A 26,118-nucleotide genomic window follows, 5' to 3' on the forward strand; every position below is an offset into this window, starting at 1 on the left:
ATATTTTGGAATCTGTTTCACCAATTGTTGCGCCATTGATGGCTGCTAAGAAATAAAAAATAAAAAATAAAAGATCCCATTCAAAAAAATTATTAAAAAATCCTTTTTAAAAAAAAACAAGGAATGTTTTCAGTATTGAGAGTGGCATTAAATAAATGTGATATCCGCTGTTAGGATACACCATAACTAAAAATGTCTTTTAAATTACACTCAATTTTTTCTATAAAAGCATAGTGGATACCATTGGTATAACGATTTTCATATGTCCCAATCCATAGTATGCCTTAAGGGACTATCCCTACCTCTTTTTATGTATGAAGAAAACTCCCTGTGCAGAGGCCTGGTCTGCCTGCTGTATCCCCAGGCCCCAGCTTCACCAGGCCTCCCTACACAGATGCCTGGCCTGCCTGCTGAATCCCCAGACCCCAGCTTCACCAGGTGTCCCTGCACAGAAGCCTGGCCTGCCTGCTGAATCCCCAGACCCCAGCTTCACCAGGCCTCCCTACACAGATGCCTGGCCTGCCTGCTGAATCCCCAGACCCCAGCTTCACCAGGTGTCCCTGCACAGAAGCCTGGCCTGCCTGCTGAATCCCCAGGCCCCAGCTCCACCAGGCATCCCTTCACAGAAGCCTCTTCACAGAAGCTTGGCCTGCCTGCTGAATCCCCAGGCCCCAGTTTCACCAGGCCTCCCTGCACAGATGCCTGGCCTGCCTGCTGAATCCCCAGTCCCCAGCTCCACCAGGCCTCCCTGCACAGAAGCCTGGCCTGCCTGCTGAATCCGCAGGCCCCAGCTTCACCAGGTGTCCCTGCACAGAAGCTTGGCCTGCCTGCTGAATCCCCAGGCCCCAGCTCCACCAGGCCTCCCTGCACAGAAGCCTGGCCTGCCTGCTGAATCCCCAGGCCCCAGCTTCACCAGGTGTCCCTGCACAGAAGCCTGGCCTGCCTGCTGAATCCCCAGGCCCCAGCTTCACCAGGCCTCCCTGCACAGATGCCTGGCCTGCCTGCTGAATCCCCAGGCCCCAGCTTCACCAGGTGTCCCTGCACAGAAGCCTGGCCTGCCTGCTGAATCCCCAGACCCCAGCTTCACCAGGCCTCCCTACACAGATGCCTGGCCTGCCTGCTGAATCCCCAGACCCCAGCTTCACCAGGTGTCCCTGCACAGAAGCCTGGCCTGCCTGCTGAATCCCCAGGCCCCAGCTCCACCAGGCATCCCTTCACAGAAGCCTCTTCACAGAAGCTTGGCCTGCCTGCTGAATCCCCAGGCCCCAGTTTCACCAGGCCTCCCTGCACAGATGCCTGGCCTGCCTGCTGAATCCCCAGTCCCCAGCTCCACCAGGCCTCCCTGCACAGAAGCCTGGCCTGCCTGCTGAATCCGCAGGCCCCAGCTTCACCAGGTGTCCCTGCACAGAAGCTTGGCCTGCCTGCTGAATCCCCAGGTCCCAGCTCCACCAGGCCTCCCTGCACAGAAGCCTGGCCTGCCTGCTGAATCCGCAGGCCCCAGCTTCACCAGGTGTCCCTGCACAGAAGCCTGGCCTGCCTGCTGAATCCCCAGGCCCCAGCTTCACCAGGTGTCCCTGCACAGAAGCCTGGCCTGCCTGCTGAATCCCCAGGCCCCAGCTTCACCAGGCCTCCCTGCACAGATGCCTGGCCTGCCGGCTCCAACTGTGCAGCCATCTCTAGTGGGCCTCCCTACACAGATGTGAACAAAGTGTTTTTTTGTGCTAACTCAATTGGACCGTGTGCCTTCTTTACGCTTGAGTTCTCAAAACATGTTGCAGAAATGTGAGGCAAAGAGCAATGACCCCAACCTCTTGTTATAGCAATGGGAACCAGTTGACCTCACACAATAAAGAACTGCGCCACACTTGTTCCGTGTGAAATAATAATTGTTTTAGTGTTTAAAGTCACACAAAAAAGAAGGTAGATGAAAAACAGTGCCAATTGGATTACATGTGTTATCCATTAGGGCACTGTTTTTTTTCATTTCTTTTTCAAAAGGAACAAGTGTGGCGCAGTTCTTTATTGTGTGAGGTCAACTGGTTCCCCCTCCCTACACAGATGCCTAGCCTGCCTGCTCCAGCTGTACACTCATATCTAGCAGGCCTTCCCTGCACAGATCCCTGGTGTAACAGTTTATTGAGAGGCCACCCTCAACACGGGGTGTTCCTTCCCTCCCCAAGCCAGGTGTCGCACAATAAACTGTTTAATGCCAGTTCTTTATTCAGCCCGTTTTCCAATTCATCTCATACCCCTTGGATCCTTCCCCCAGAGCTACCAATGAGCCAAGAACCAGGCTGGTGTGCAGGAAATATATTTGTTTTTATTTGGAAGATAATGGAGATCACTCTAAATGACACATGCCACCTTCTTTGCTGTGAATTAACAGAAACAGTTTACATATGCAATGCTGTGCAATTTCGATTTTCCTGTGTGCTTTAAAGGCTAGCAATTTGGTTTACAGAGGTGTACATATGCACGTGGCAATTATTATTTTACCCACACCTTTGCTTTAAATTAAACACAGGGTGATGTATCAGCTGGGTCTTCAGACCCCCCCTACTTTGGTCTGTGTTGAGGTAGTGGGATGAATGATTTGGGAATTTTGGATTTCAGACCCACCTGCATTTAAAGGCCTAAGGGGGAAGGATTGAAGGCAAGCAGATTTCCCTCCTTTTGGTTTCAAAGGGCGCAATTCTACTTGCATTGAAAACCTTTGTTTAAAGTTCAGGAAAGCCAGGTGCATTTCAGGACCCTCTGGGAGGACAGGGCAGGGGTCTGGTCACGCCAATCTCAAGGATGGTCCCCAGCTCTTCACCATAGGACCAAGTCAGCTTTGCGGTCTTCCCATCAATAGGCACGTCCACCCAGATGCAATTTCAGCAAAATCTCATTTTGGTGTTTCCTTGCGGCTGTCAAGTGGTAATTCCCAGCAGCTCTTCCCTTCTCTCATAGTGCATCCACTTTATATACAAGTGATGACACCATCAATATCTCAAAATTGAGCAGTGCCCTGCAAGAAATCCTGCACCTTTGATTGGTCCTTCATATTACTCTCCAAACCCCAGTCCATCCCCTGTCTAAGGACTGGTTCAACAGAAATATTGCAACTCCCCTTTGAAATTCCTTTTTTTTCTTATGTCAGCGTTAGCCAAAAAGTAGCTATGTGACAAAACTTTGTGATTTACTACTAACTGCCATAATGTATATATTTTCTGATTCAGATAATCATGGGGAATTAAATAAAGTGAGAGCTGTGTCAGCATCATTTTGCACGGGCATTTGGCAATTTGTCTGCCATTTTTACAAAAATCATAATAGTTATGTACATGCAATTTACTCTCCACATACCTAACTTTACCATCCACCAGCATGCCAATTCTGAAATTCGGGCATGTCCAGAGCAGCCAGAAACGCATGTTAGCTTGCCATTACATGTTCCTAACTTGCAGGTGGATGTATTTTATTTCAACAAATTGCCTTGAAACTATCTAACAAATTACATATACATGTATGCAGCACGACCTGCGGTTTCTGAGAAAATGCAACAATTTTGATAGTCCACTTAACTAAGGGGTCATCTTCATATGTGCAAATGTGAACTTCCCTTTCTCCAGACCATTTGCCATTCCTGTGCAGCATGTGACAAAGCTTCCTGGACTGTGTTTTTATTAGCCTCTGTGCTGTTTGAAATTGGTGGCAGCTGGTCATAAACGTTTGGGAGGCCTTGGAAACACAGAGATCTCCCTCTTTCCCCACATTCCAGACACACACTCGCTATGCCATTTGTCTTGCACAGAGTCAAGCCTTGAGAGACAGCATGTCTGAGTGACAGTTTGTTTTCAGTACCCTTCAGCCAGGCCACATTTTATTGCAGTTGGAAAAAGTTGGTATACGCACACCAGGCTTGCAGTGGCTGCAAGCCATTTGCGAATTCTGCCCAGAGACCCACCGATTATCCTTGGCTGAAAGGAACTCACATATTGCATTTTCTAACATCAGCCTTTCTTTTTTGGCATACTGTGTTTTTTACTGATCAGGGTTCACTTTGCTTTTGCATCAATGGATTTATTTTCTAGTCACATGGATTTTTTTAAAGATGATGGCTGAAGGTGATGATGATGAAGGTGAAGATGATGGCTGTTTCGTCCAGTCAAAAATACTCTTTTAATTATCTGCTATTTGTTTTTCTGCTGAAAAGTGGATCTGAATTGTCACCGTGCACCACCTTTTGATGGGTGAAAAATGCAGCATTTATGTCTCAGACAGCAATCTGATGTGCTTTTCCAATCTGCACTTGGATTACATTTTATTTAGCTTTCTCTGGATTTCAACTGCAGAAAGGCACCCACATAGTCTGCCAAGATGGGCTCATTTTCTGCGTGAAGGTTCTGTTCTTTTTTATGAAGGCTGGCAGGTCATTTTTCCAGTGGGCTCTTCCGTTCTGATGGCTTAGGGCCATTGATTACACCCCACACTGGCCTACCTGCTGCTGCTGTAGACCCGTCCCTACCATACTTCCTTGCACAGATGCCTGGCCTGCATTAAAGTTGCTGTCTTTTTTCTCAACGTGATTCTGTAAAGATTTATATTTTGCCATGGCAGTTTATTATGTGATATGCACATTTAATGTAATTTTGATAAAGCAAAGTGTTAGTTTAGCCCTGCAAAGACAAACATGAACACATATCCATACCAACTAGCGCTGGTTAGATGTGTGGTCTAGTGCATAATTTCCATCTAGTTATCCAATCCTGGTTTCCCCACTTAACCAAAGTGTGGGATCCTGGGCAGTCATTTAATCTCACTGTTCCTTATCTGACAAAATTATGAGTCACTAGAAGTGATTGAGCTTAGAGTGTAGACTGTAGCATAACATTGGAATTGCCGAAGATTATGGCTTCTGAAAAGTGAGCATTGTTTTGTTCTTGTAACCTAGTCACCATAGAAATAAATATTTATTGTTCCCAAATGTATGGGTTGCCCTGAGCATCTTGCTTACAGTTGCTGTTATAAGATGACAGAAGTTTCATTAAATACACATTAGTCTTTTGCATCTAGTCATACTTTAATTGAGATCAAAATAATCGAAAAAATAGATAATGCAGCAGCAACAGACACTTTTGCAAATATAAAACCTATGAGAGTGTGATTTAAACAATGGAGATATACATCAGATGGTACGACGTTCTTTCATCGTCAGGCATTGCAAAGCCTGCAGTTTAAACGTGTTTGCCAGTTCATAGAATTTTTGGGGGGGTGGTGGGAAAGGGTAGATAAGTGGTTGGGTGGGTTGGGTATAGGTAAAAATAGGTGCAGGAGGGGAGATTGAGGGGATTGGGGGTGTTCAAGGGGGATTGGGGGGGCACACCCCAAAAAACAAATAAAGAACTGTGAAACACGTTTCAATTGCAGGCTTTGAAATGCCTGATGATGAAATGACATGGAACCCCTGAGATAATGATGCTGGATTCGTTTTTGAAATATTGTCTCCTTTGCGCTGTCTATGTATTACTTTTAAGCAGTTTCATTGTTTATATTGCAAACCCAACATATTCTATGATTGGTATAATTATGTAAACAAACTCCAGTCGTAAACTAAGTGTGGTAAGTGCTGGGCAGTGGGAGAACGATGCTTAGTAGGTATGATGTTTCCTTATGTTACAGGCATGGATTTCATCACTTCGGGTGGGGTTGCAGCACAGGGTTTGTGATATAGGGCACACGCTAGAGTTTCAGCCTTGGCACTATATTGCCTAGATACTGTCCCGGAGAGAGGGCCCACAATAAGTGAGGGAGAGGAGAAAGTATTCTATTTACGCTACAATGCAGGGTTCTGAGGTCCATACTACGTGGTAATGGCCTGCAGCTCAAGGTAATAGAAGTCCTTACCTGTCAGAAAAATGGGGCATTACCGCTATTAGCATCCTGGGGCAAATATCAAGTATGCTACGAGTGAGGTAGAAGAGCTTACACATGGAATGGGGGGAAACCCACAATCCGGGTATTCTGCTTATGGGGAAAAAAAACATGGCTGTCGTGCAAGTGGAAGCCAGCGTTCTGAGCGGAGTCCCATTCCTGTTCCATGGCATGGGTGTTGAGGTGCTAGCGAGAGTAAAGGGCCTTTGTGGAAGACTAGGCCCGTGCAGTGCTACTTTGGGGGTATGTGGGCAGCAGGAGGGTGAGCAGCGGGAAGGAGCAGGGAAGAGGTGGCAGGTTCCAGAGGCAGGCCAGCAGATAGGGCACACAGGGTCCAGGCACAGGCAATCAGGGAACTAGGCACCAGCCACCAGCTCTGAACGCGGGCCTGCCTCTGTTAAGAAAGCCTGCCTTCATTCAAACCTGATTGGCTGTCGCACATGTATTTATTTATTTATTTGCACCGAACATCACTAAAAGGCCGTATTTGTGGTATTATGTGTCCTGCGATGTCATGAAACCTGGGCTTATTTCCACAGGTTTTGAGTAAAAGGTTCAGGTGGAGGCACCGATGGAATTAATTGCCGAACATGCCTGTCCAATGGGCCAGGTGGGCGATGCCACAGAGCTGCCAGCACTACCCATTGGGAGCGTGCTCGTTTGAGCCTCTATGCAGATATTAAGGGGGTCGGGGGGAAGAGTGGCCCAGGGCAGGGCAGCAGGTGCCCAGGGCACTGGTGGCAGCAGGCACTGGCAGCGCATTTCTTCTTGGTGGTGCTGAATATTGAAAGAGAAAAGGACAGAGCGTTTTTAGAGCGAGGAGAGTGCTGAAGGGTAGGGCGAGACGTAAAGGGATAGAGGGGCGAAAGATCAGCACACGGGGAGGGGTTCACTCGGCTTCACCAGTGATCACTGTGCCTCCCCCATCACTGTAACCGCCAGGTGGGTGACTGCACACCTGGAGGCGTGGGGCAGCCTGGGCAAGGTTTTATATCCACACGTCAAGACATTTCCTGTTTCTGTGAGTTAGCAAGTCCTTGCACCTCTTTTTTTATTTCTTGGACAACCTTAAAACTTTTAAAGTTATTTTCCCTTCCCGAGTGGGAGCTGCAAAACACTTTGCAGGTGAAAGCCGGCAGATGGTCCTCGGGCAGGCGAGGAACTCAGTGTGGATTAACTACTGCCCAAGTGGTGGTGGGAGGAGGTGGGTGCAAGGAGAAAGGAAAGGCTGGCAGCACTGGCAGTCTAGGGGGCATACCGCTCAACCTTTGTGAGTCGCCAGAGTGGGCGAAAGCAAATTATAAGGAGACTCATTTCTGTTAGGGAAGTAGCGTAAGGACAGTGTGTGAAAGCCTTGCGCGAGACCTTTGAGCGTGTTTCTTACACCGCGCCCCATTTCTATTAATGTGTATGGGGGAGAGGCGGAGCGGGACGCAGCTTGCATTTCTGCCACCTCCCTTCCTCTCTGCCATGCAAATACTCTTGCATTTGCCCTCGCTTGCATTTGCATGCTGGCACAAATGCTAAGAATGTCAATGCGGTTCACCGGCTTTATGCGCAAAAAGCTGGCACACCCGTACATGGCAGGTGGCGTTTACTTCTTTTGCATGTCAGAGTGCAAAACTGCAGGGCCGCCTTTTGCCCTGCACTTATGCCCTGCAATTCGCCTATGTGTATGTCCACATAAAATGACCACGCCTCAATGAAAGGAGCTCCACTGTGTTTAGCTGGTGAGAGCCCGTTGAAGTCTATGGAGAGCTGTTGGGCTTGTGGTGTGTGTCAGTTGCCTCCATGGTGGGTCTCACCACCAAAAAACATGTGAGTTGAGAAGGGGCAGAAGGTCTGTGTGCATAGATAACAGACACTTAAGGGGTACACTGGTACATCTACACTACACCCTCTGCCTTTCCTCCCCTGTTGGTGAGTGTAGGCCATGAAAGGTACGCGTAAACCCTCCATCTGGTGGTGAGCTGAGTATCTGCTCACAAGCCTGATGAGTAATTGTGTGTCCGCGCGGTAGAACTCCACAAACATCCAGAACATAGTCGCCACACACGAGCAAAGAATGGTGCATGAACCTTCACGACGTATGTGGCGTCTATGCGTACACCGTGGGCTCGGCAAAGATGGACGCCTTCATTGCTCCATTGAGTTCAATGGATTACACCTGCTTTTTACTGTCAGTGGAGAAACGGGCACTGAGTAGGTGGGACTACAACGCTGACCCCTTTCTAGTTAGTGGCATAAGGAGTTCATGTGGGGTAACTCAGGGGAACTCCTCCACACACCCTGATTGGGAGTGGGTTGGATGACAAGAGTGAAAACCTCGTTAAACCCTTTTGACTCACACGTGCCTGGATCAGAATTAGAGGGCTGTTATGTTACAGTCCAAAAAGAGCACTTGTGGTCCCAAGCTGCACTGCAGGGGGAAAGGGGCAGTGAGTTTGGCGTCGAGAGCCCCCACGCGCTCTTCCACCACCGAGCAATATAGAAACAAAAGTGTACTACTCGTAGCATCAGGGGGCGCCAAATCGGAGGGAGGCAGGTAGGATCTGTGGGGAAAAGGCTGGTGTACGAGAGGACTGCCGCAGGTGTGTGAAGAAATGCCAGGCCACGAGAGCTCACGCCAATGGCGTCAAGCAGATTAATATTAAAAAAGACACATGGGGCCAGATTCATGAAGCGCTGAGATGCAACCATTCAGATGCCCTTTTTCACCCCTTTGCACATTTGCATTTATAAACGAATCCCGAAGGAAAGCACTTTTAAATGCACCGAAATAAGGCACATTCTCCAATGGAAGTTTGAAACAGGTGCAAGGGTATGTGTAAATCATGTTGGGGTCATTTCTGACCCTCTCTTGTATTTTCCTTTAAGTGTGTTATCCATGATTTAAACTGTGGCTGTCACCCTTGTATTTCTATTCCCCAAACAGGGATAGAAATGCTTTTTGTTGTTGACAATCCACAGTGATGGGCAGTTAAAGGGCCCATCACTGTAAAACGCACTCCCAGCACTCACAAGGGAGATGGAAGCCAGTCATGCATTTGTGTTGGCAACACGACCCTTACACTAATGCATGCAAGAGGGCCAGACCATGTGTTTTTGCACAGCTTCACAGCCCCAAGAATTGCGCAGGTCACCTTTCAGAAGAAGGTGACCTACGCATTTCTAATAGTAACACAAATTACACGAGCACATCCTATGCACTCTTCTAACGTGTGCTACTTTTTTGACAATCCGGGTACGGAATGTAAACAATGTTTAGATAACGTAAAATGCAAATGAATTATGAAGCATTGAACAATACTTTTGAAAAATGTGAAATCTACAGCGTTCTTTCAAACGGCTTATTTTAACAAAATAATCAAGTGTAATTATCAAAACTCGTCAGAGTGATCCACTTGCACGAGTTGGTTCCAGCTCACCCCAAGTGGCACTGTGCCCAAGCGCCCTCCCTGGGATGCACCGTCATGATTGCTTGTGTAAGTAGCGTGCACGTATCGAGGGCTAATGCCTCGAGACTGCAGTGCCCCTCCGAAGCAGGGTGAAGGTGCATTGCCGCGGGGCGTGTCATGGCTGAGAGGCGCCCCTAAGAGGAAGAGAGAAATGGGGAACGAGGAAGACAGAGAGAGGAAGGCAGAGAGAGAGAGAGAGAGAGAGAGAGGAAGGTAGAGAGAGAGAGAGGAAGTTAGAGAGGGAGAGAGAGAGAGAAAGAGAGAGAGACAGAGGGGGGAACAGAGAGAGAGGAAGGTAGAGAGAGAGAAAGGGAGAGATGAAGATAGAGAGAGGGGGGAGCTAGAGAGAGAGAGGAAGGTAGAGAGAGAGAGAGAGAGAGAGAGAAAGGGAGAGAGAGGAAGCTAGAGAGAGAGGGAGCGAGAGAGAGAGAGAGGAAGAGAGAGAGAGGAAGGTAGAGAGAGAGAGGGAGAGAGAGAGGAAGAGAGAGAGAGGAAGGTAGAGAGAGGGAGAGAGGAATATAGAGAGGGGGGAGATAGAGAGAGAGAGGAAGGTAGAGAGAGAGGGGGAGATAGAGAGAGGGGGAAGGTAGAGAGAGGAATGGAGAGAGAGAGAGAGAGAGAGAGAGAGAGGGGGGGAGGGAGAGAGAGAGAGAGGGAGAGAGAGAGAGAGAGAGAGAGAGAGAGAGAGAGGAATATAGAGAGAGAGGGGAGCTAGAGAGAGAGAGGAAGGTAGAGAGAGAGAGAGAGAGAGAGAAAGGGAGAGAGAGGAAGCTAGAGAGAGAGGGAGCGAGAGAGAGAGAGGAAGAGAGAGAGAGGGAGAAAGAGAGAGAGAGGTAGAGAGAGGAAGGTAGAGAGAGAGAGAGAGGAAGATAGAGAGAGAGGGAGAAAGAGAGAGAGAGGTAGAGAGAGGAAGGTAGAGAGAGAGAGAGAGAGAGGGGAAGGGAGAGAGAGAGAGGAAGGTAGAGGGAGAGAGGGGGAGAGAGAGAGAGAGGGGAGAAAGAGAGAGAGAGGAAGGTAGAGAGAGAGAGGGGGAGAGAGAGAGGGGGAAGGTAGATAGAGGAAGGGAGAGAGAGAGAGAGAGAGAAAGAGAGAGAGAGAGAGGGGAGATAGAGAGAGAGGAAGGTAGAGAGAGAGAGAGAGAGAGAGAGAGAGAGGAAGGGGGAGAGAGAGAGAGGGGGAGAGAGAGAGGGGGAAGGTAGATAGAGGAAGGGAGAGAGAGAGAGAGAGAAAGAGAGAGAGAGAGAGAGAGAGAGAGAGAGAGAGAGAGAGAGAGAGAGGGGAAGGTAGAGAGAGAGAGACTTTTCTGTCTTTGGAGGTGTGGGAGTGCATGCAGATGCATGTGAGTGTGTATATCGGAGTGTGAGTGTGCACAGAGTGGGGCAAGGTGCGTTCGCCCAAGTGCATGTGCATGATGCTTATGCCACACACATGCACGAAGGTCATGGGCACAAATGGGTGGAATGAGCGTTGGCACTTGCACGTGGGCAAGATGTCGGATGGGATCCCACATGTTGGTATATGAATCAGGGGCACGGAAGGAGCCACGCCCAGCGCCCCCTCGTGAGTCCATGCCTCTCCTTGTGTGGAGCCATGTGCACTGCCCTGTGGAGGCTCACATGCATCCCCGCATGTGGGCCCCTGCTCACCACCATGCACACATACACAGCTGCTGCAGAGAGAGAGAGAGAGATCAAAGCGTGCCTGCTTGTAAGTTTGCTTGTGTCGCCCCATATGCAGTATTTCACGTGGGGAGTTTCTCCGCTGCCCAAAGAGGTTGGAGTGCAGAGCTCAAGAGGGCAAAGGATTGGAGTGGCCTGATGCTGGCTTGTGGAGGCCTTGCTCTAGGGTATTACAGATTCCATTTAAGGTTTTCACTCCTGCAGTGCTGTGCAGACACTGGGGCAGTACAGTCTGTCTTTGGACAGACTCCGCTCCAGCAGCTCTTTCCAGCCCTAGACATCAAGTGCAGTGTTTGCCCCGCAAGGTGCATAAGAGTGACATTGCTGAGCCCAGGCCTTCCCGAGCCATGCCCTAGAACTGTGCTGGACAACCCCCGTCCCTCCAGATGTTTTGGCATACAACTCCCATCACCCCCAGCTGGAAGAGTCAGCAGTGAGGGATCATGGGAGTCAGGAGCCCCAACTCCCGGAGGGCTGCAGGTTCCCCACCAGTCCGCGAGAAGGGTTTCAACCGCGTAACTGTGGGGGAAGCAGGTGTCTGCATCCTCGCCAGGAGCCGTGCATTGGGGAGTAGGTGGACGTCCACATGCTGGGGGCATCGCTTATGCATGAGCGCTGCAGTGTCTGTGTGGGAGAACATTACACTGTGTGCCTGTCCGTGCCCAGAGTCTGGTCTGCATGCCAGGTGGCAGCAAGTCTGGCTGCTGCAAGAGACCCCTGTAGCTTGAGCTCTTGCACCCATGCAGGTACTGGAACCCTGCTGGGGGGCACTGGTACTCCACTACCACTGACATCTTGCTTGATCCCTGCTGCTTGGTGAGCCTTCATGGCATCTCTGCCCTCTTTCTTGGCACGGGAGTTGTCCTGCTGAACGCTCAGTGCTAGAGCGAGGCGAGGGTCCACGGTCCCCGAGCATCAGCACTGCAGGGTGCCCTGGTGAGTGACCCAAAGTGCTGTTTACAGCAGAGAGAGGGGCAAATATGTAAGATCGGGCACCTTAGCAAGTCTGCCTCTGTCCCTTTACGCGTACTATCACTGCAGGCGCGACAGTGGATTTCTAGGCACTGTAATTGGACTATCAGCACTTGGTGGTGGCTAGAGGTCTCCCACTCTTCACCTGCTCCAAGCCAATCATCCCTGGTGGCCCCACCTGCCTGGGCAGAAAGCCCATGTATAGCGCCTCCACCGCACACCCTCTGGGATGCTTAGGAGAGTGGCAGCACCACTGTGAATTTAAAGCCACAGCACAATTCTGTCAATGAAAGAACGTGCCGGCCTCGCCCGGAGTCTGGGCCTGACAAAACCTGGCACGATCGGTTTTATTATTGAACCCCAGCTTTAGCTGATTCTCAGGGAGGTCCCCAACCCCGGTTTAGGAATCATGATGGGATCGTACCCAAGGGTTAGGTGTGCTATATAAATGTAATAAATAAATAAACAAGCCGCAGAGTACCCCAGATCTTCATTTGTAATCAATAAAGTTACGTCCCCTGCCCTTTATGGGTGTCACTGTTCCACAGCGACCCAATTCTCAGGGTCCTGACCCCAACTGGAACTTTTGATCTCCAGCTGCCCCCTACCTGCACCCTTTATTTGCCTACCTCTCACTCCCTCCCTGGCGTAATGTGCCAGTGTCAATTTGTCAGACAATGTTCTGCCATAGACTGTAATGGGCTACCACTGCACCCTAAGGGGGATTTCTAGGGGACCGAAGACTTGGCATGAGATCCTAAGAGCCGCTGTGTTGAATGTCAGGGCTAAGGATCTTTCTAAACTGCTCCAGTGACCTCAGATATGTGCCTTCTTGCTACATGCTATCATGTCTGTAATGCAATAGCTTAAAACATGATTTCTCAGATACTGCCGGGATCCAGTGGGCCTCCAGTCTCTGCCTGTGGTGAGCACGGGATCTTTTCTACTTAAAATAGAATATCTTGACATCTCTATGTTTCATTGGCTTGGCACACACCATTAAAGCACCGAAACTTGTTTTAAGGTGGCCTGGCCCTCACTATGTTTTGTCCTTTTGAAAACCTGGTGAGGGGCCTGGTTGGAAGTTTGGGGGATACCCGAGGTATTTCTGCGGAACTGCTGCCAAACTCCTTTACGGTTAGTCACTCAGACCACCAGATCCCTTGGTCAGGAGGGGGGGGAGGCTGGTGTTAGCAGTCATTTTTGGAGTCCAGAAGAGTCCCTTGGGGATTTGGTGGATTCTGCCGGGGTAACTCCTGGATATCCTTCATTTTGCCGCAGCGTGAAATTGCCGAATTTGAAATGCACGCCGTCGTGAAATCCCGATACTCCCACCCTCGCCCCTACTCACCTGTTGGTGGCACACCTTATTGGGTGCCGCCGACTGCCCCAGCCCTCTGCGATGCTAATTCCCTTCACTTACGTGGATGTGAACCGGCGCCGCAGGGTCCTCTTTTTTTTATTTACAAAAAAACGTTATTGTAATGGGAACGGGGGACACCCCCGCAAACCCAGCTCCCCTTGTTCACTGTAATGGCACCAAATGGTATATTTGTTAGAAATGTTCGGCTGTACGATATTTTCGTACAACCGAAATTCGAACAAATATACCATTACGTTTTTTTTTCTTCGAACAATTCTACGGAAACTGTCATTCCTCCCACGGTAAAACCAGCCACTACTGGAGGCCTCTCTTCCACTTTACCTCCGACCTTTATTTGGCGGTGCTGGAAAGTGGCAGTAACAAAAGGACCGCCATTTTATTGCCACATGCCAACTCGTTATGAAGCCCTATGCATTTTAAGCGGGGCGTGTGTGTGATTCTTTGTGTGTGGTGGTCAGAATCGGCACGTGTGCAAGTGGCAGGAACAATGACGCAGTTAATGAGCGTGACAAAATGCCCATTCCTAACCCCCTTCATCTCCTCTCATTTCTTGTCCAAAATAGTTGAAATGGAAGCGACTGCTGGACCGAATCTTTCATGATAATTTCTCCGAAGAGGAGGAGGTGGTGGTGCTGGCAACAGACTACATGCAGAAGGTGTCCGAGCTCATCAGGACCACCCCGACTCGGTAAGGTGGGACTGCGGGCAGTGGCTGCTACCGAGGGGGCATGAAGGGATGCAGTGGGCAGAAAAGGGGGTCTTTTTTCTCTAATTAAACAGAGACATTTGCTATTCTGCGTTTGTTTACTAGGTAGAGGGTAACAGACAATGGTTGCAATAAACTATCTATATGTGTTGCCAAATGCACATTGCAATACTTTTGAAGAAACTCCCGCCACTCTCACGCCGCGTGGCGGCATACACTGAGGTATTTAACTTCCTCGGCTTGTTCACAGATAGGGGTGGGCAATGGGGTATCCGCACAGGATTTAGGGTACTAACACGAAAACAAAGCACCACACTTCCTCCACTTCGCTACCACCAAATGCCTGCGGTGTTGCAGAACACAGAGCTTCTGCGAACACAGAACCTTACCGCCTAAAGCTATAATCAAGCAGTGTTCATCCCATCCGATTGGCCAAAAGATCTGACTTTGTATGGTGCATATGTCCCAACTGAATTTGAGAAACTGTAGAGCGTTCAAAAACTAGCATGCAAATTAGTGTTTGGTGTAGAGGTGGCCGGGATACTTCAACCCTTCCTACCTGGCCAAGCATACCATAAGAAGCGTACTTCAATAAGGGCTAGCAAGAGCAAGCCAGTCCTAGCTGGGGCAAGGGTCCCCTCGTGTAGACTTTCCTTCAGTGATGGTGGGTAGAGGTGAACGTGATACAAACATTCTCTTCCTTCCTTGCTTTCTTCTATTGTTTGTGGCTTCATGATAAGCTGGGATCACTTTCCAACACAGGTTACAAAAACATAGCTAATCATCACAAGAGAGCTGTATTGCATAATCAGCAACACGCTTAAACACGCACTGGCAATGCCAACAGTTTGGGCTTCTGTGTAGGCATAGGAAAGGCACTTTCCAGGCACAGCTCTAGTGCTATTAACTGCCCATTGTTGGTAGCAGCTGCAAAATGGTGCAAGTACCTGGGCATCTAATAGCAGTGCCTGGCAAAAGCTTAAAACACGTGCACAAGCCAAACATTTTGGCTTTGCCAATGCTTGTTTGAAAAAGACCTTCAGTGGCTTTGCCAATGCTTGTTTTTAACTGGACTTCAGTGAAGAACACACCGTTTTTATAAATCAAATGGCTGAAGGCAGGACTGATAAGACATGTTTCTGATACCAGTAGCGTGTTTACAGCTCCAATTAAGTCATTCACTCTCAGAAGACTGGTTTGAACAATCACTCGCAGACACTTGAGTGCAAAATTTGATGGTAAGGCTCGAATACAGCTAGATCAAAGGGTTCTCATGAGTAGATGGTTTGGACGGGCAGGAATGGGTGGGCATGGCCATAGGGACTAGCATGGTCATGGGCAGACAATGGGTGGGCACATTCCCGCCCAACACCTCTAGGCTGTCTGTCCCTCCTCATATGCCATTCCTCCCTATCTGTACGCCAATGCAGAAATCACTGCTTCCCGACTGCACTCAAAGGGTTTCTAGGCACTCTGCCACACATGTCCAGCAACGGTGTTTAAACATGGTGGCACCCAGTTTAGCATTATAAAGATCAAGTCAGCCCTGTGATTGGTGTACTTGCAAGTCAAGCTTACTGACCATGAGAGCCTGTATTCCTACTGAGCAACCTCTCATTACCAAGTGGCGCCATTACAAAGCGGCATGTCACCAGTGCACATCATTCTGGTGGAATTTTGGTTCTTTTACCGTAACAGAACAAACCGTGGCCGAAAAGACCATAGTGGAAATACAGTTTCCCCATTACCCACTCACCCCACCTTACTTTGCTGTGTGCCGTCGACTTGCTGTTTCCCTGCAATGCAAGTTCACATTCGCTTCTGTGATCGGGAACCGGCGCCGCAGAGTCCTTTCCTTTTTTTGTTTTTTGCTTTACGCAAACGGCTGCGGGAGGCGCTTCCGCAACCCCCGCTGACCGTATATTGAACAAAGGTGCAGGGGACACCCCCGCAGCCCCCGCTGCCCTTGTTCACTATAATGCCACCAAATGGGAGATGTGGTCCAAATTTTCGGACGTGCAAACTTTTCATACAGCCGAAATTTGACCAAATCTACCATTCGGTAATTTCCTTTCGGTCATTTTGGCCACTTCCATTCTGGTGTTTGTTTGTTTGTTTGTTTGTATTGCGCACCAGACCCTGGGGTATCAGGGCGCAGCAGTTACAAGAAGGTACCAAGCTTAGGCTACAGAGTTACATATTACATAAAGGGAAAAACATCTTAGTTACAAATGTACACAAATTTACACGTAGAGTACATGTAGATAAATGTCAGTAAGGCAACAAATATATTTACAGACCTTACACTAGATTGCAGCTCCTTCAATAAGGAGTGAACGGGTCTGAATTGCTGAGAGGTGGCCATATAGAAGATGGATGTACTGAGTAGTATAGGTGGGGATGGCCACAATCAGTGCTGGTCAGAAGATTTAAGCCAGGAGATAGTGTTGGATCTAAAGTTCAGGTAGGGTTGGGCTTCTCGTAGTGAGTGTGGCAGGGCCTTCCAAAGCTGGGTCACTTTGACAGGAAAGCTGCAGCCTCCAACTTTAGATAGCTTAAATCTGGGAATAGAGAGGGAGTTTGAATTGGCTAGTCTAGATGATCTGGTTGAGGTCCGCCTGTGGAATCTTTCAGAGAGGTTGCTGGGAACTGCATTGTTCAATGCTTTGTGGATCATCTACACAGATTTTAGCTGTATTTTGTCATTGGTGGAGAGCCGGTTGTTTTGTCATCTAATCTCGGAGATATGCTCTCTTCAAGGTATTCCGAGTGCTGCTCTATGTGCGTTATTTTGGAGAATTTGAATTCTCCCAATGATGGATATGTTGGAACCTATGTAGAGTGTGTTACAGTAATCTAGCCTAGACAGAATGAGGGCTCTGGCCAAGATGATGCAGCTGTTGTTAGACAGGAAGGGTTTGCCAGTTCTAGTAAGTTTACAGGTGTACGCAGTTGTGGAGGCCAGAGTGTTGACTTATTTGGTGAAAGATAAAGTGGAATCAAGATAGAATCCAAGGGTTTTTACATCCTTAGCCACTTTTATGAGGTTACCATCAATTATGAAGGTGGAGTATTCAGGGCCTAGTTTTCTGAGGTTGGACGGGGTGCCCAGGATGATGAGTTCTGTTTTACCATCATTCAGGCATAGACCGTGTGTAGCCATCCATGCCTGGATGCTGAGGTACGCTCTGTCCACCAAGGCCAAATCCTCGTTGTAATTCCCAGAAAGTGGTAAGAGAATCTGGGTATCATCTGCATAGTTCGTGTAGGTGATACCAAGAAGGTCCACATCATCAAAAAGGGGCTTGGTGAATATGTTGTACAGGGTGGGCGAGACACATGACCCTTGTGGCACTCCACATGTGATAGGGATAGGGTCAGCAGCAGCTGAGAGAGAGAAGACCCTCATAGTTCTGTTACTGAGGAATGACTCAATCCAGGTTATGGCTTCTTTGGAGAAGTGTGCTGCAGAGTCGAGGTGACCGCATAGGACCTTGTGATCCACGAGGTAAAATGCAACTGAGAGGTCAAGGAGCAAGAGTAGGGCTGATTTCCCTTTGTCCCTTAACTCGTCAACCTGTGCCTTCAAGTCAATAATCGCAGTTTTCGTTCCATGTTGAGGGCGAAAGCCTGATTGGCGAGCTCCTAAGAGGTGATGTGATTGTAAGTATTTCTGAATTTGAGTGTAGGCCACTTTGTCTAGTATCTTTAAGAGGAAGGAGACTGTTGTGATTGGCTATAGTTAGTAGGGATCTGGGGATCTAAGGTCGTTTTATTTTAGCAGTGGGAGCACCAATGATTTTTTGAGGTTAGTGGGGATGGTCCCCGTTGCAAATGAAGCATTAATAAGCTTTGATATGAAGGGAGCTAGATCTCTAGCTGCGTCCTTGATGAGCTGGGCTGGGCAAAGGTCTCCTTGACAGTTGGAAGGTTTGAGTGACAGTATAATTTTTTCTACCTCAATAAAAGAGGTTTTGGAGAAGTTGAATCGGGTAGGTTGGTTGTTGGGGCTGTAGGGGGAATTGTTAAGGGAGGGTAAGGTTTTTATAGAAGCTTTTTTTGGGGCTTTTTTTATTTTGGAGGGTGGTTACTTTGTTAGTGAGTGCAAGTTGGATGTCTGAGCACCATTTTTTGTCTTTGATGCATGTGTCAGGCACCTGGATGGGGGTCTCAAGTTCTTTGAGTATTGTGAATAATTCTTTCATGTTGGAATTAGATTGGGAGATGTGGATGTCATAGGATTCGCATTTAGCTAGGCAAATTTCTTTTTTGTAAAGGGATGATATCTTGGTAAGTTTAGACCTATTAGCTTCGGAGGTGTCATGATTCCTGCCCCTCATGTCCCCAGCCCTCCAAGATGTCAGGCTGGAGCCAGGCCACAATCACCTACATGGCCCTCAAGGGCCTCTCCATCCGTCCAAAGACCCACTTGGAGTCATACTTGGCGCTTGTGGCACCAGACTCACTCACCCCCATAGGATAACATTGGGGATTGGACTTGTAGTGCTTTGATGGGGACAAGATGGATGCCCCCACATATTTCGGTTCCCAGAACTGCATGTGCAGTCTAGTCTTTTGGGTGTGGTTCAGCCCAGAGACACCTGGGATACCGAGAGACTATTTAAGCCACGCCCAGGCTGAGAAACATGCTTTGTGTTTTCTGCACCTGCAGCGTGACACTCACCGTGTTCGGATCGGTCTCCAGTAGGCCTGCATCTTTCTTCTGTGCTCAGCTCCTGCAAGAACAAGAACACCGTTAGGAACAGCCTTACCTTGCGGCGCTTCTGCCCATCATTCATCGCTTCTTCTGTTCTGCGGGCATCTTTGGCGGTGTCATTCCCATCCCGGCACGCCGCTTCCTAAGGAAAAGGGAAAAGAACAGAAAAAAGGCATTAGTAAGCATTCAGCAAATCTTCGCTTATTTTTAAAGACTGTACGAGCTTCAAACGCTTACCTGAATCCCAGCCACTCTGGGGGAACTCTGTCTCCAGAACTTCTCATCCATCTGCAAGAGGGAAAAGACACTCCAGGTTAGCGTGGAAACATCTAGAGGCGCTGCATACCGTGCTTACTCACCGCATTTCTTCTTCATAACCGGCATCCACGCTGAAAACGTCGCGGCACCTAAAAGACACAGAAAAAGAACTCAGTTCAATACAAATACGAAAGGGTCGCATCATGCATCGTGCTCTCACTCACCTTCAGCGCTACTCATCGCAGTAGCACGTCGCCATCCCCGGATTATGGCCATCATCTAAGGAAGGAAAGGAACGAAATTAGAGAACTGTTCAAAAGACTCATTATACTTACATGTCGGACTCTTGCCAGGGAAGTAACTAGACAGCAACGAGCCCGCATCAATCAACGCGCCCCTGCGCTGAAAGCAGGACGGAGAGCACACTTTCCAAGAAAACAAGGTGAGCTGTGGATCAAAGGGAAGGGTTGTACCCCGGGGAAGAAGGGGTTCAAGCACACAGAGACAATAGGGAGTTGAACTCTACCAATCCTGTGTTTCAAGCCCAGTCTCCAGTCGAGTAGACTAAAGGGAAGGGTTCGAGGTCGTAAGAGGTCAGAACAGGCTGAGTGACATCCCCATGGATACCAGGTGAGCGTTACAGAACACAAAGCCTCACATCAAAATCCACCCGGGCGTCATGGAAACATCAGAAACCGACCAGTTAGCCCACATGTTGGGGCAGCTACGTTCCAAAGTACATGCAACCAGGCAGGAGACCAACACCCTGAGGAGAGAGCTGATAGTAACCAAAGAACGCACTGATGATTTAAGCCAGCAACCTCTCCAGTCACAAGCAGGGCATGCACCATTGCCAGGAAGCGTGCCCCCGATGCCAGCACCATCAGCCAATCCCGTTCAGATAACCCTTCCTGGGGCAGTTCCCTTGGCCCCGCCCGAACGATTTACGGGGGATCCCAAGAGGTTTGCAACGTTCATGAACCAGTGCCGCCTGCACTTCCTTTATAGACCAGTGGCCTTTCTGAATGACCAATCATGGGTCGCTTTTGTGCTATCCTACCTGAGAGGTAGCGCCGCAGACTGGTCTGTATCCTTTGCTGCATGACTTCAGGGGCTTTCAGAAGGAGATGGAAAAGCTGTTCACCCATCGTACTCAAGGCCAGGCATTAGACAACGAACCTCTGTCCCTACGCCAAGGAAATCAAGACCTATTAACATACATAGCCACGTTCAATAGACTCGTAGGTGAAGCAGAATGGCCAGTGGAGAAGAGACCCATGTTATTTCATCAGGGGTTGTGGGGGGAGCTCAAGGATGTTCTCGCACACATAGTGAACCCCCCGAAAGACTGCTCAGAATTAATTGACCTAGTTGTTCGACTGGATCATAGGTTGCAGGACCGAAGAGCAGATTGAACCAGACCGGACCCTCGCCCTATGTATGTGCGTTCAAAGGACAATATTGCCCATACAACGGAAGGTTCAGGAGAACCAATGAAAATCGGGGGCTCAGATCCCCCTTGACTAAAGCGGAAAGGGATAAAAGGAGACAGCAGCAGTTATGTATGTACTGTGGAAGGTCAGGTCATTTCCATAAAGAGTGCCCTGTGAAGCCACCGAGGAGGACGGTAGGGGCCACGGACAAGGAAGATACCATCAAGGAATCGGAAAACTCCCCAGCCCGGCAAGTGTAGGGGTCCACTTGTCGAGCGAAGAAAGTGAACTACAGACCTCCCATTTTGCACTATCTGTGGTCTTGATCAATCACCAACAATCATCTCGGATGCACGCAGTAAGAGCGTACATTGACAGTGGAGTCGTTGGGAATTACATCGACCAGGATCTTGCGGCAAAGATGGGGCTTCCGTTACGCCCTAAATCAACCACTGACACTGTTACCACTGTTGACGGCACGGAAATAGCTTCTGGTCCAGTATCCCAATGCACTGCAGCTTTAACCCTTCTGTGCCAGGATGGACACCAAGAATCTATCATTTGCAACCCCATTAAGGCACCACAGTTCCGGTTGATTTTGGGAATGCCATGGTTGGTAGCTCACAATTCTCGAATCGATTGGCGAGCAAAAGAATTGGCCTTTCCCGAGACTTGTGCCCACACATGTTATCGCCAAGAGAAACAACCAATAGACACCAGAACCTCCATGCTTGCGACTGTGGCAATCGGCGCCCTACCAAGTGAATACCAGGACTTTCAAGATGTCTTTCAGAAAGAACAGGCTAATACCCTGCCACCGCATAGACCATACGATTGCCAAATCGACCTGATACCCGGCGCACAAATCGATTGTGGGCGAATTTACGCATTCACAGAACCAGAAAACCAGCACCTGAAGGCCTATCTTGACCAATGCCAGGCCAACGGGTTCACCCGTCCCTCGAAGTCTCCAGCAGCCAGTCCTCTATTCTTCGTACCGAAAAAGGAGGGGGACTTGAGAACGTGCATCGACTATCGCGCACTGAACCAGATTACTGTAAAAAAACACTACCCACTGCCACTGATCCCTGAATTGCTTGATCAAGTCAAAGATGCCCAAACTTACACAAAACTAGACCTGAGGGGAGCATATCACCTTGTTCGTGTAAAACAGGTGGACGAATGGAAAACCGCATTTCGCACCAAATACGGCTTGTACAAATATCAAGTAATGCTCTTTGGCCTTTGCAACGCACCTGCAGCATTTCAATACTTCATGAACGATCTCCTAAGGGAATTGATTCTCTGTGCTCTAGTGTACATCGATGATATTGTAGTATATTGCGCATCAAAGCAGGACCACGTTAAACACGTACGATCCGTATTGGAGAAACTCCGTCAACACCAGCTCTACGCCAAGCTCAAAAAGTGCTCATTCCACGTCTCCGAGGTGGAATTCCTGGGCTTTATTCTCAGCCCGAATGGAATTCGAATGGATGTACGCAAGGTAGATGCTATCCTGAACTGGCCATCCCCAAATTCATTCAAGGGGGTTCAAAGTATGCTGGGTTTTGCAAACTTCTACCGCCGGTTCATCCCAGGATTTTCGCAAACCTCCATCCCATCACGTCATTGCTAAGGAAAAGCAACAAAAAGTTCCATTGGACAACAGAAGCCGAGGAAGATTTCCAGGAACTCAAAGCAAGATTCACATCTGCCCCAATCTTACGCCACCCTCACCCTGATCTCCTATACCTGGTGGAAATGGACGCCTCAAGCATGGCTATGGGAGCCGTCCTCTCACAAAAGGACCCCGAAACTGGCCAGTTACACCCTGTTGCCTTCTGCTCGCGTTAATTCACACCCCCTGAACTCAATTACACTATCACAGACAAAGAACTCCTGGCCATTAAGTCAGCCTTTAAGGCGTGGCGGCACTACCTCTTGGGCGCCAGACACACAATCACCGTAATAACTGACAACCAGAACCTCCAGTACCTAAAAACAGCAAAGGCCCAATCCTCACGACAACTAGATATGGCTCTTTTTTTGCTGAATATGACTACGTGATTACATTTCAACCAGGGGTGAAAAACGGGAAGGCCGATGCCCTTTCCCGTATGAGGGTGGAAGAGCAAGGGTATCAGACCCTTGACCCAATAGCAATCATCCTGAGTGACAAGCTCCTAGGGATCACAGCAACCATAACTCAGAAAGAATTACATGAAGAAATCCAAAACCTGATGAGTCCGGAGCAATTACAAGCGTGGAGTGCACAAGGAGAACATTACACGATAAAAGATCAGTTGCCCTACTTCGGGAATCGTTTATTCTTACCAAACCAAGAACTACGAGAACAAGTCATGTCCGGTTATCATGATTCCTTGATCGATGGCCACCCCGGAATCCCTAAAACCCTAGCCAAGGTAAGACGAAATTATTGGTGGCCCACCTGGCGTAAAGATATTATCTAATTCATTCTATCTTGTGGAGTGTGTGCTCAAAACAAGTCATCCAAGCAGAAACCGGCTGGGCTATTACAACCATTGGAAATCCGACCAGCACCCTGGCACACGTTGTCCCTCGATTTTATTACTGACTTACCACCCAGTCAAGGGTTTAACACTATTCTTGTGGTCGTGGACCTATTTTCAAAAATGGCACATTTCATTCCTCTTAAGGGGCTCCCAAATGCTTCCACTGTGGAAAAGGTATTTCTTGAAGGCATCGTACAGCTCCATGGGTTTCCTTCAGTCTTAGGGCCTCATTACACGGTAGGCGGTGAGCCATGGCGCTATTAGCGCCATGGCTCATGCCGGTAAAATACCGGCACCGCCTTGGCGGAAAGGGGATTTACCGCCCCATCCCAAGGTTGGAGGGGCGGTAAATCCCCCTTCCGCCATTGCCCTTCCCCATTCCCATTTCAGCCCCATAGGGCTCAATGGGAATGGGGAAGGCGCTAATTACGGCACCGCAATTTAGCGGTGCCGTAATTAGCTCCGAGGTCCCTTAGCGGGTTGGTATTTAACGCCTGCAAAAAGCAGGCATTAAAGTACCAACCCGCTAAGGGACCTCGTAGTAAGGCGGCAGGGATTTACCGGTACCGGTATCCGGTACCGGTAAATCCCTACCGCCTACCGTGTAATGAGGCCCTTAGTCTCAGACCGAGGTCCTCAATTCGTATCTAACTTCTGGAGAAAATGCTGCTCTGTGGCCCAGATCGACATCCGACTATCCACCAGTCACCATCCCCAAACGGATGATCAAACTGAGAGGACAAATCAGACGCTCGAGCAGTATCTGCTTTGCATGTTACACCAAGCTGAAGGAAGCTGGTTCAACCTATTAGGGATAGCTGAATATGCTTATAATAATTCCCTACACACTAGCACTGGGCAGACACCCTTTTATACCATGTATGGCAGTCACCCACGTACTTCTGAGTTGGACGTTCCTACAACCCTGGAAATGCCAGCAGTCAAAACCTTGCACACAACCATTTCTCAAACCTTTAAAAGGGCAGCTGAACACCTACTTCAAGCTAAGAATCGCCAAAAGAAGTTTGCTGATCAACACTGAGCAAAGTCCCCCAACTACCAAGTGGGAGACAAAGTCTGGCTGGCGTCTAAACACGTGTCCATTAAAGGAACCCGAACTTTCCATCCAAGATACCTGGGTCCATTCACTGTCACCTCCGTGATAAATCCTGTGGCGGTCAGACTAGCTTTGCCTTCAAACATGCAGATTCATCCTGTGTTCCACGTGTCTCTCCTTAAACCTGTTCAACCTGGGACTCGGGTAACAACGCCACCGCAGCTAGTAGTAGTCGCCGGGGAGCCAGAATTCGAAGTCGAGGACATCCTGGATTCAAAGTACGTCAGATCCAAATTATACTACTTAGTAGACTGGAAGGGGTATGGTCCACAAGACAGGACATGGGAGCCTTGTGAGTACATCCATGCACCTTGCTTTCCTAGACGATTTCATCAAAACCATCCAAACAAACCAGGACCAGACAGAAGAGCCACCTTCAGAGGGGCCTTGGGGGGGAGTGCTGTCATGATTCCTGCCCCTCATGTCCCCAGCCCTCCAAGATGTCAGGCTGGAGCCAGGCCACGATCACCTACATGGCCCTCAAGGGCCTCTCCATCCCTCCAAAGACCCACTTAGAGTCAGACTTGGCGCTTGTGGCACCAGACTCACTCACTCCCATAGGATAACATTGGGGACTGGACTTGTAGTGCTTTGATGCGGACAAGATGGATGCCCACACATATTTCGGTTCCCAGAACTGCATGTACATTCTAGTCTTTTGGGTGTGGTTCAGCCCAGAGACACCTGGGATACCCAGAGACTATTTAAGCCATGCCCAGGCTGAGAAACATGCTTTGTGTTTTCTGCGCCTGCAGTGTGACACTCACCGTGTTCGGATTGGTCTCCAGTAGGACTGCATCTTTCTTCTGCGCTCAGCTCCTGCAAGAACAAGAACACCGTTAGGAACAGCCTTACCTTGCGGCGCTTCTGCCCATCATTCATCGATTCTTCTGTTCTGCGGGCATCTTCGGCAGTGTCATTCCCATCCCGGCACGCCACTTCCTAAGGAAAAGGGAAAAGAACAGAAAAAAGGCATTAGTAAGCATTCAGCAAATCTTTGCTTATTTTTATAGACTGTACGAGCTTCAAACGCTTACCTGAATCCCAGCCGCTCTGGGGGAACTCTGTCTCCGGAACTTCTCATCCATCTGCAAGAGGGAAAAGACACTCCAGGTTAGCGTGGTAACATCTAGAGGCGCCGCATACCGCGCTTACTCACCGCATTTCTTCTTCATAACCGGCATCCACGCTGAAAACGTCGCGGCACCTAAAAGACACAGAAAAAGAACTCAGTTCAATACAAATACAAAACGGTCGCATCGCACATCGCGCTCTCACTCACCTTCAGCGCACTCATCGCAGCAGCACGTCGCCATCCCCGGACGCCGGCCATCATCTAAGGAAGGAAAGGAACGAAGTTAGAGAACTGTTCAAAATACTCATTATACTTACCTGTCGGACTCTTGCCAGTGAAGTAACTAGGCAGCAACAAGCCTGCATCAATCAACGCGCCCCTGCGCTGAAAGCAGGACGGAGAGCACACTTTCCAAGAAAACAAGGTGAGCTGTGGATCAAAGGTAAGGGTTGGACCTCGGGGAAGAAGGGGTTCAAGCACACAGAGACAATAGGGAGTTAAACTCTACCAATCCTGTATTTCAGGCCCAGTTTCCAGTCGAGTAGACTCCAGGGAAGGGTTTGAGGTCGTAAGAGGTCAGAACAGGCTGAGTGACGTCCCCGTGGATACCAGGTGAGCATTACAGGAAGGGTTTAGTCTCCAAGTAGCCTCACAGTTTCTCTTCTTTTGTCGTAGGTTTTTTAGGTGCGGAGTGTACCACTTATTCAAGTGGGTTTTAGGTTTGCTTGGTCTCAGTTTGACGGGGACGATGGAGTCTAGAGATGATGACATAATTTTATTAAACTCTTTGACCAATCTTTCAGGAGTAGTGTTGTCCGGGAGTGAGTTGAGGGTGGGGAGGATGGTGGGGATGAGTCTTTCCACTG

General features: G+C 48.9%; 1 protein-coding gene across 2 annotated transcripts in view; it reads left to right on the plus strand.

Moving 5' to 3' along the window:
* ECEL1 (endothelin converting enzyme like 1) overlaps positions 1–26,118 on the plus strand; it is a 435,867-nt gene that overhangs the window by 259,566 nt on the left and 150,183 nt on the right. For both annotated transcript variants that reach the window (XM_069617545.1, XM_069617544.1), the window contains exon 6: positions 13,973–14,097. In XM_069617545.1, the coding sequence (XP_069473646.1) occupies positions 13,973–14,097 (125 nt within the window). The remainder of the gene's footprint in view (positions 1–13,972; positions 14,098–26,118) is intronic.

The sequence above is a fragment of the Ambystoma mexicanum genome, chromosome 10, assembly GCF_040938575.1.
Source record: "Ambystoma mexicanum isolate Mex_15411 chromosome 10, UKY_AmexF1_1, whole genome shotgun sequence".
Lineage (NCBI taxonomy): Eukaryota > Metazoa > Chordata > Amphibia > Caudata > Ambystomatidae > Ambystoma > Ambystoma mexicanum.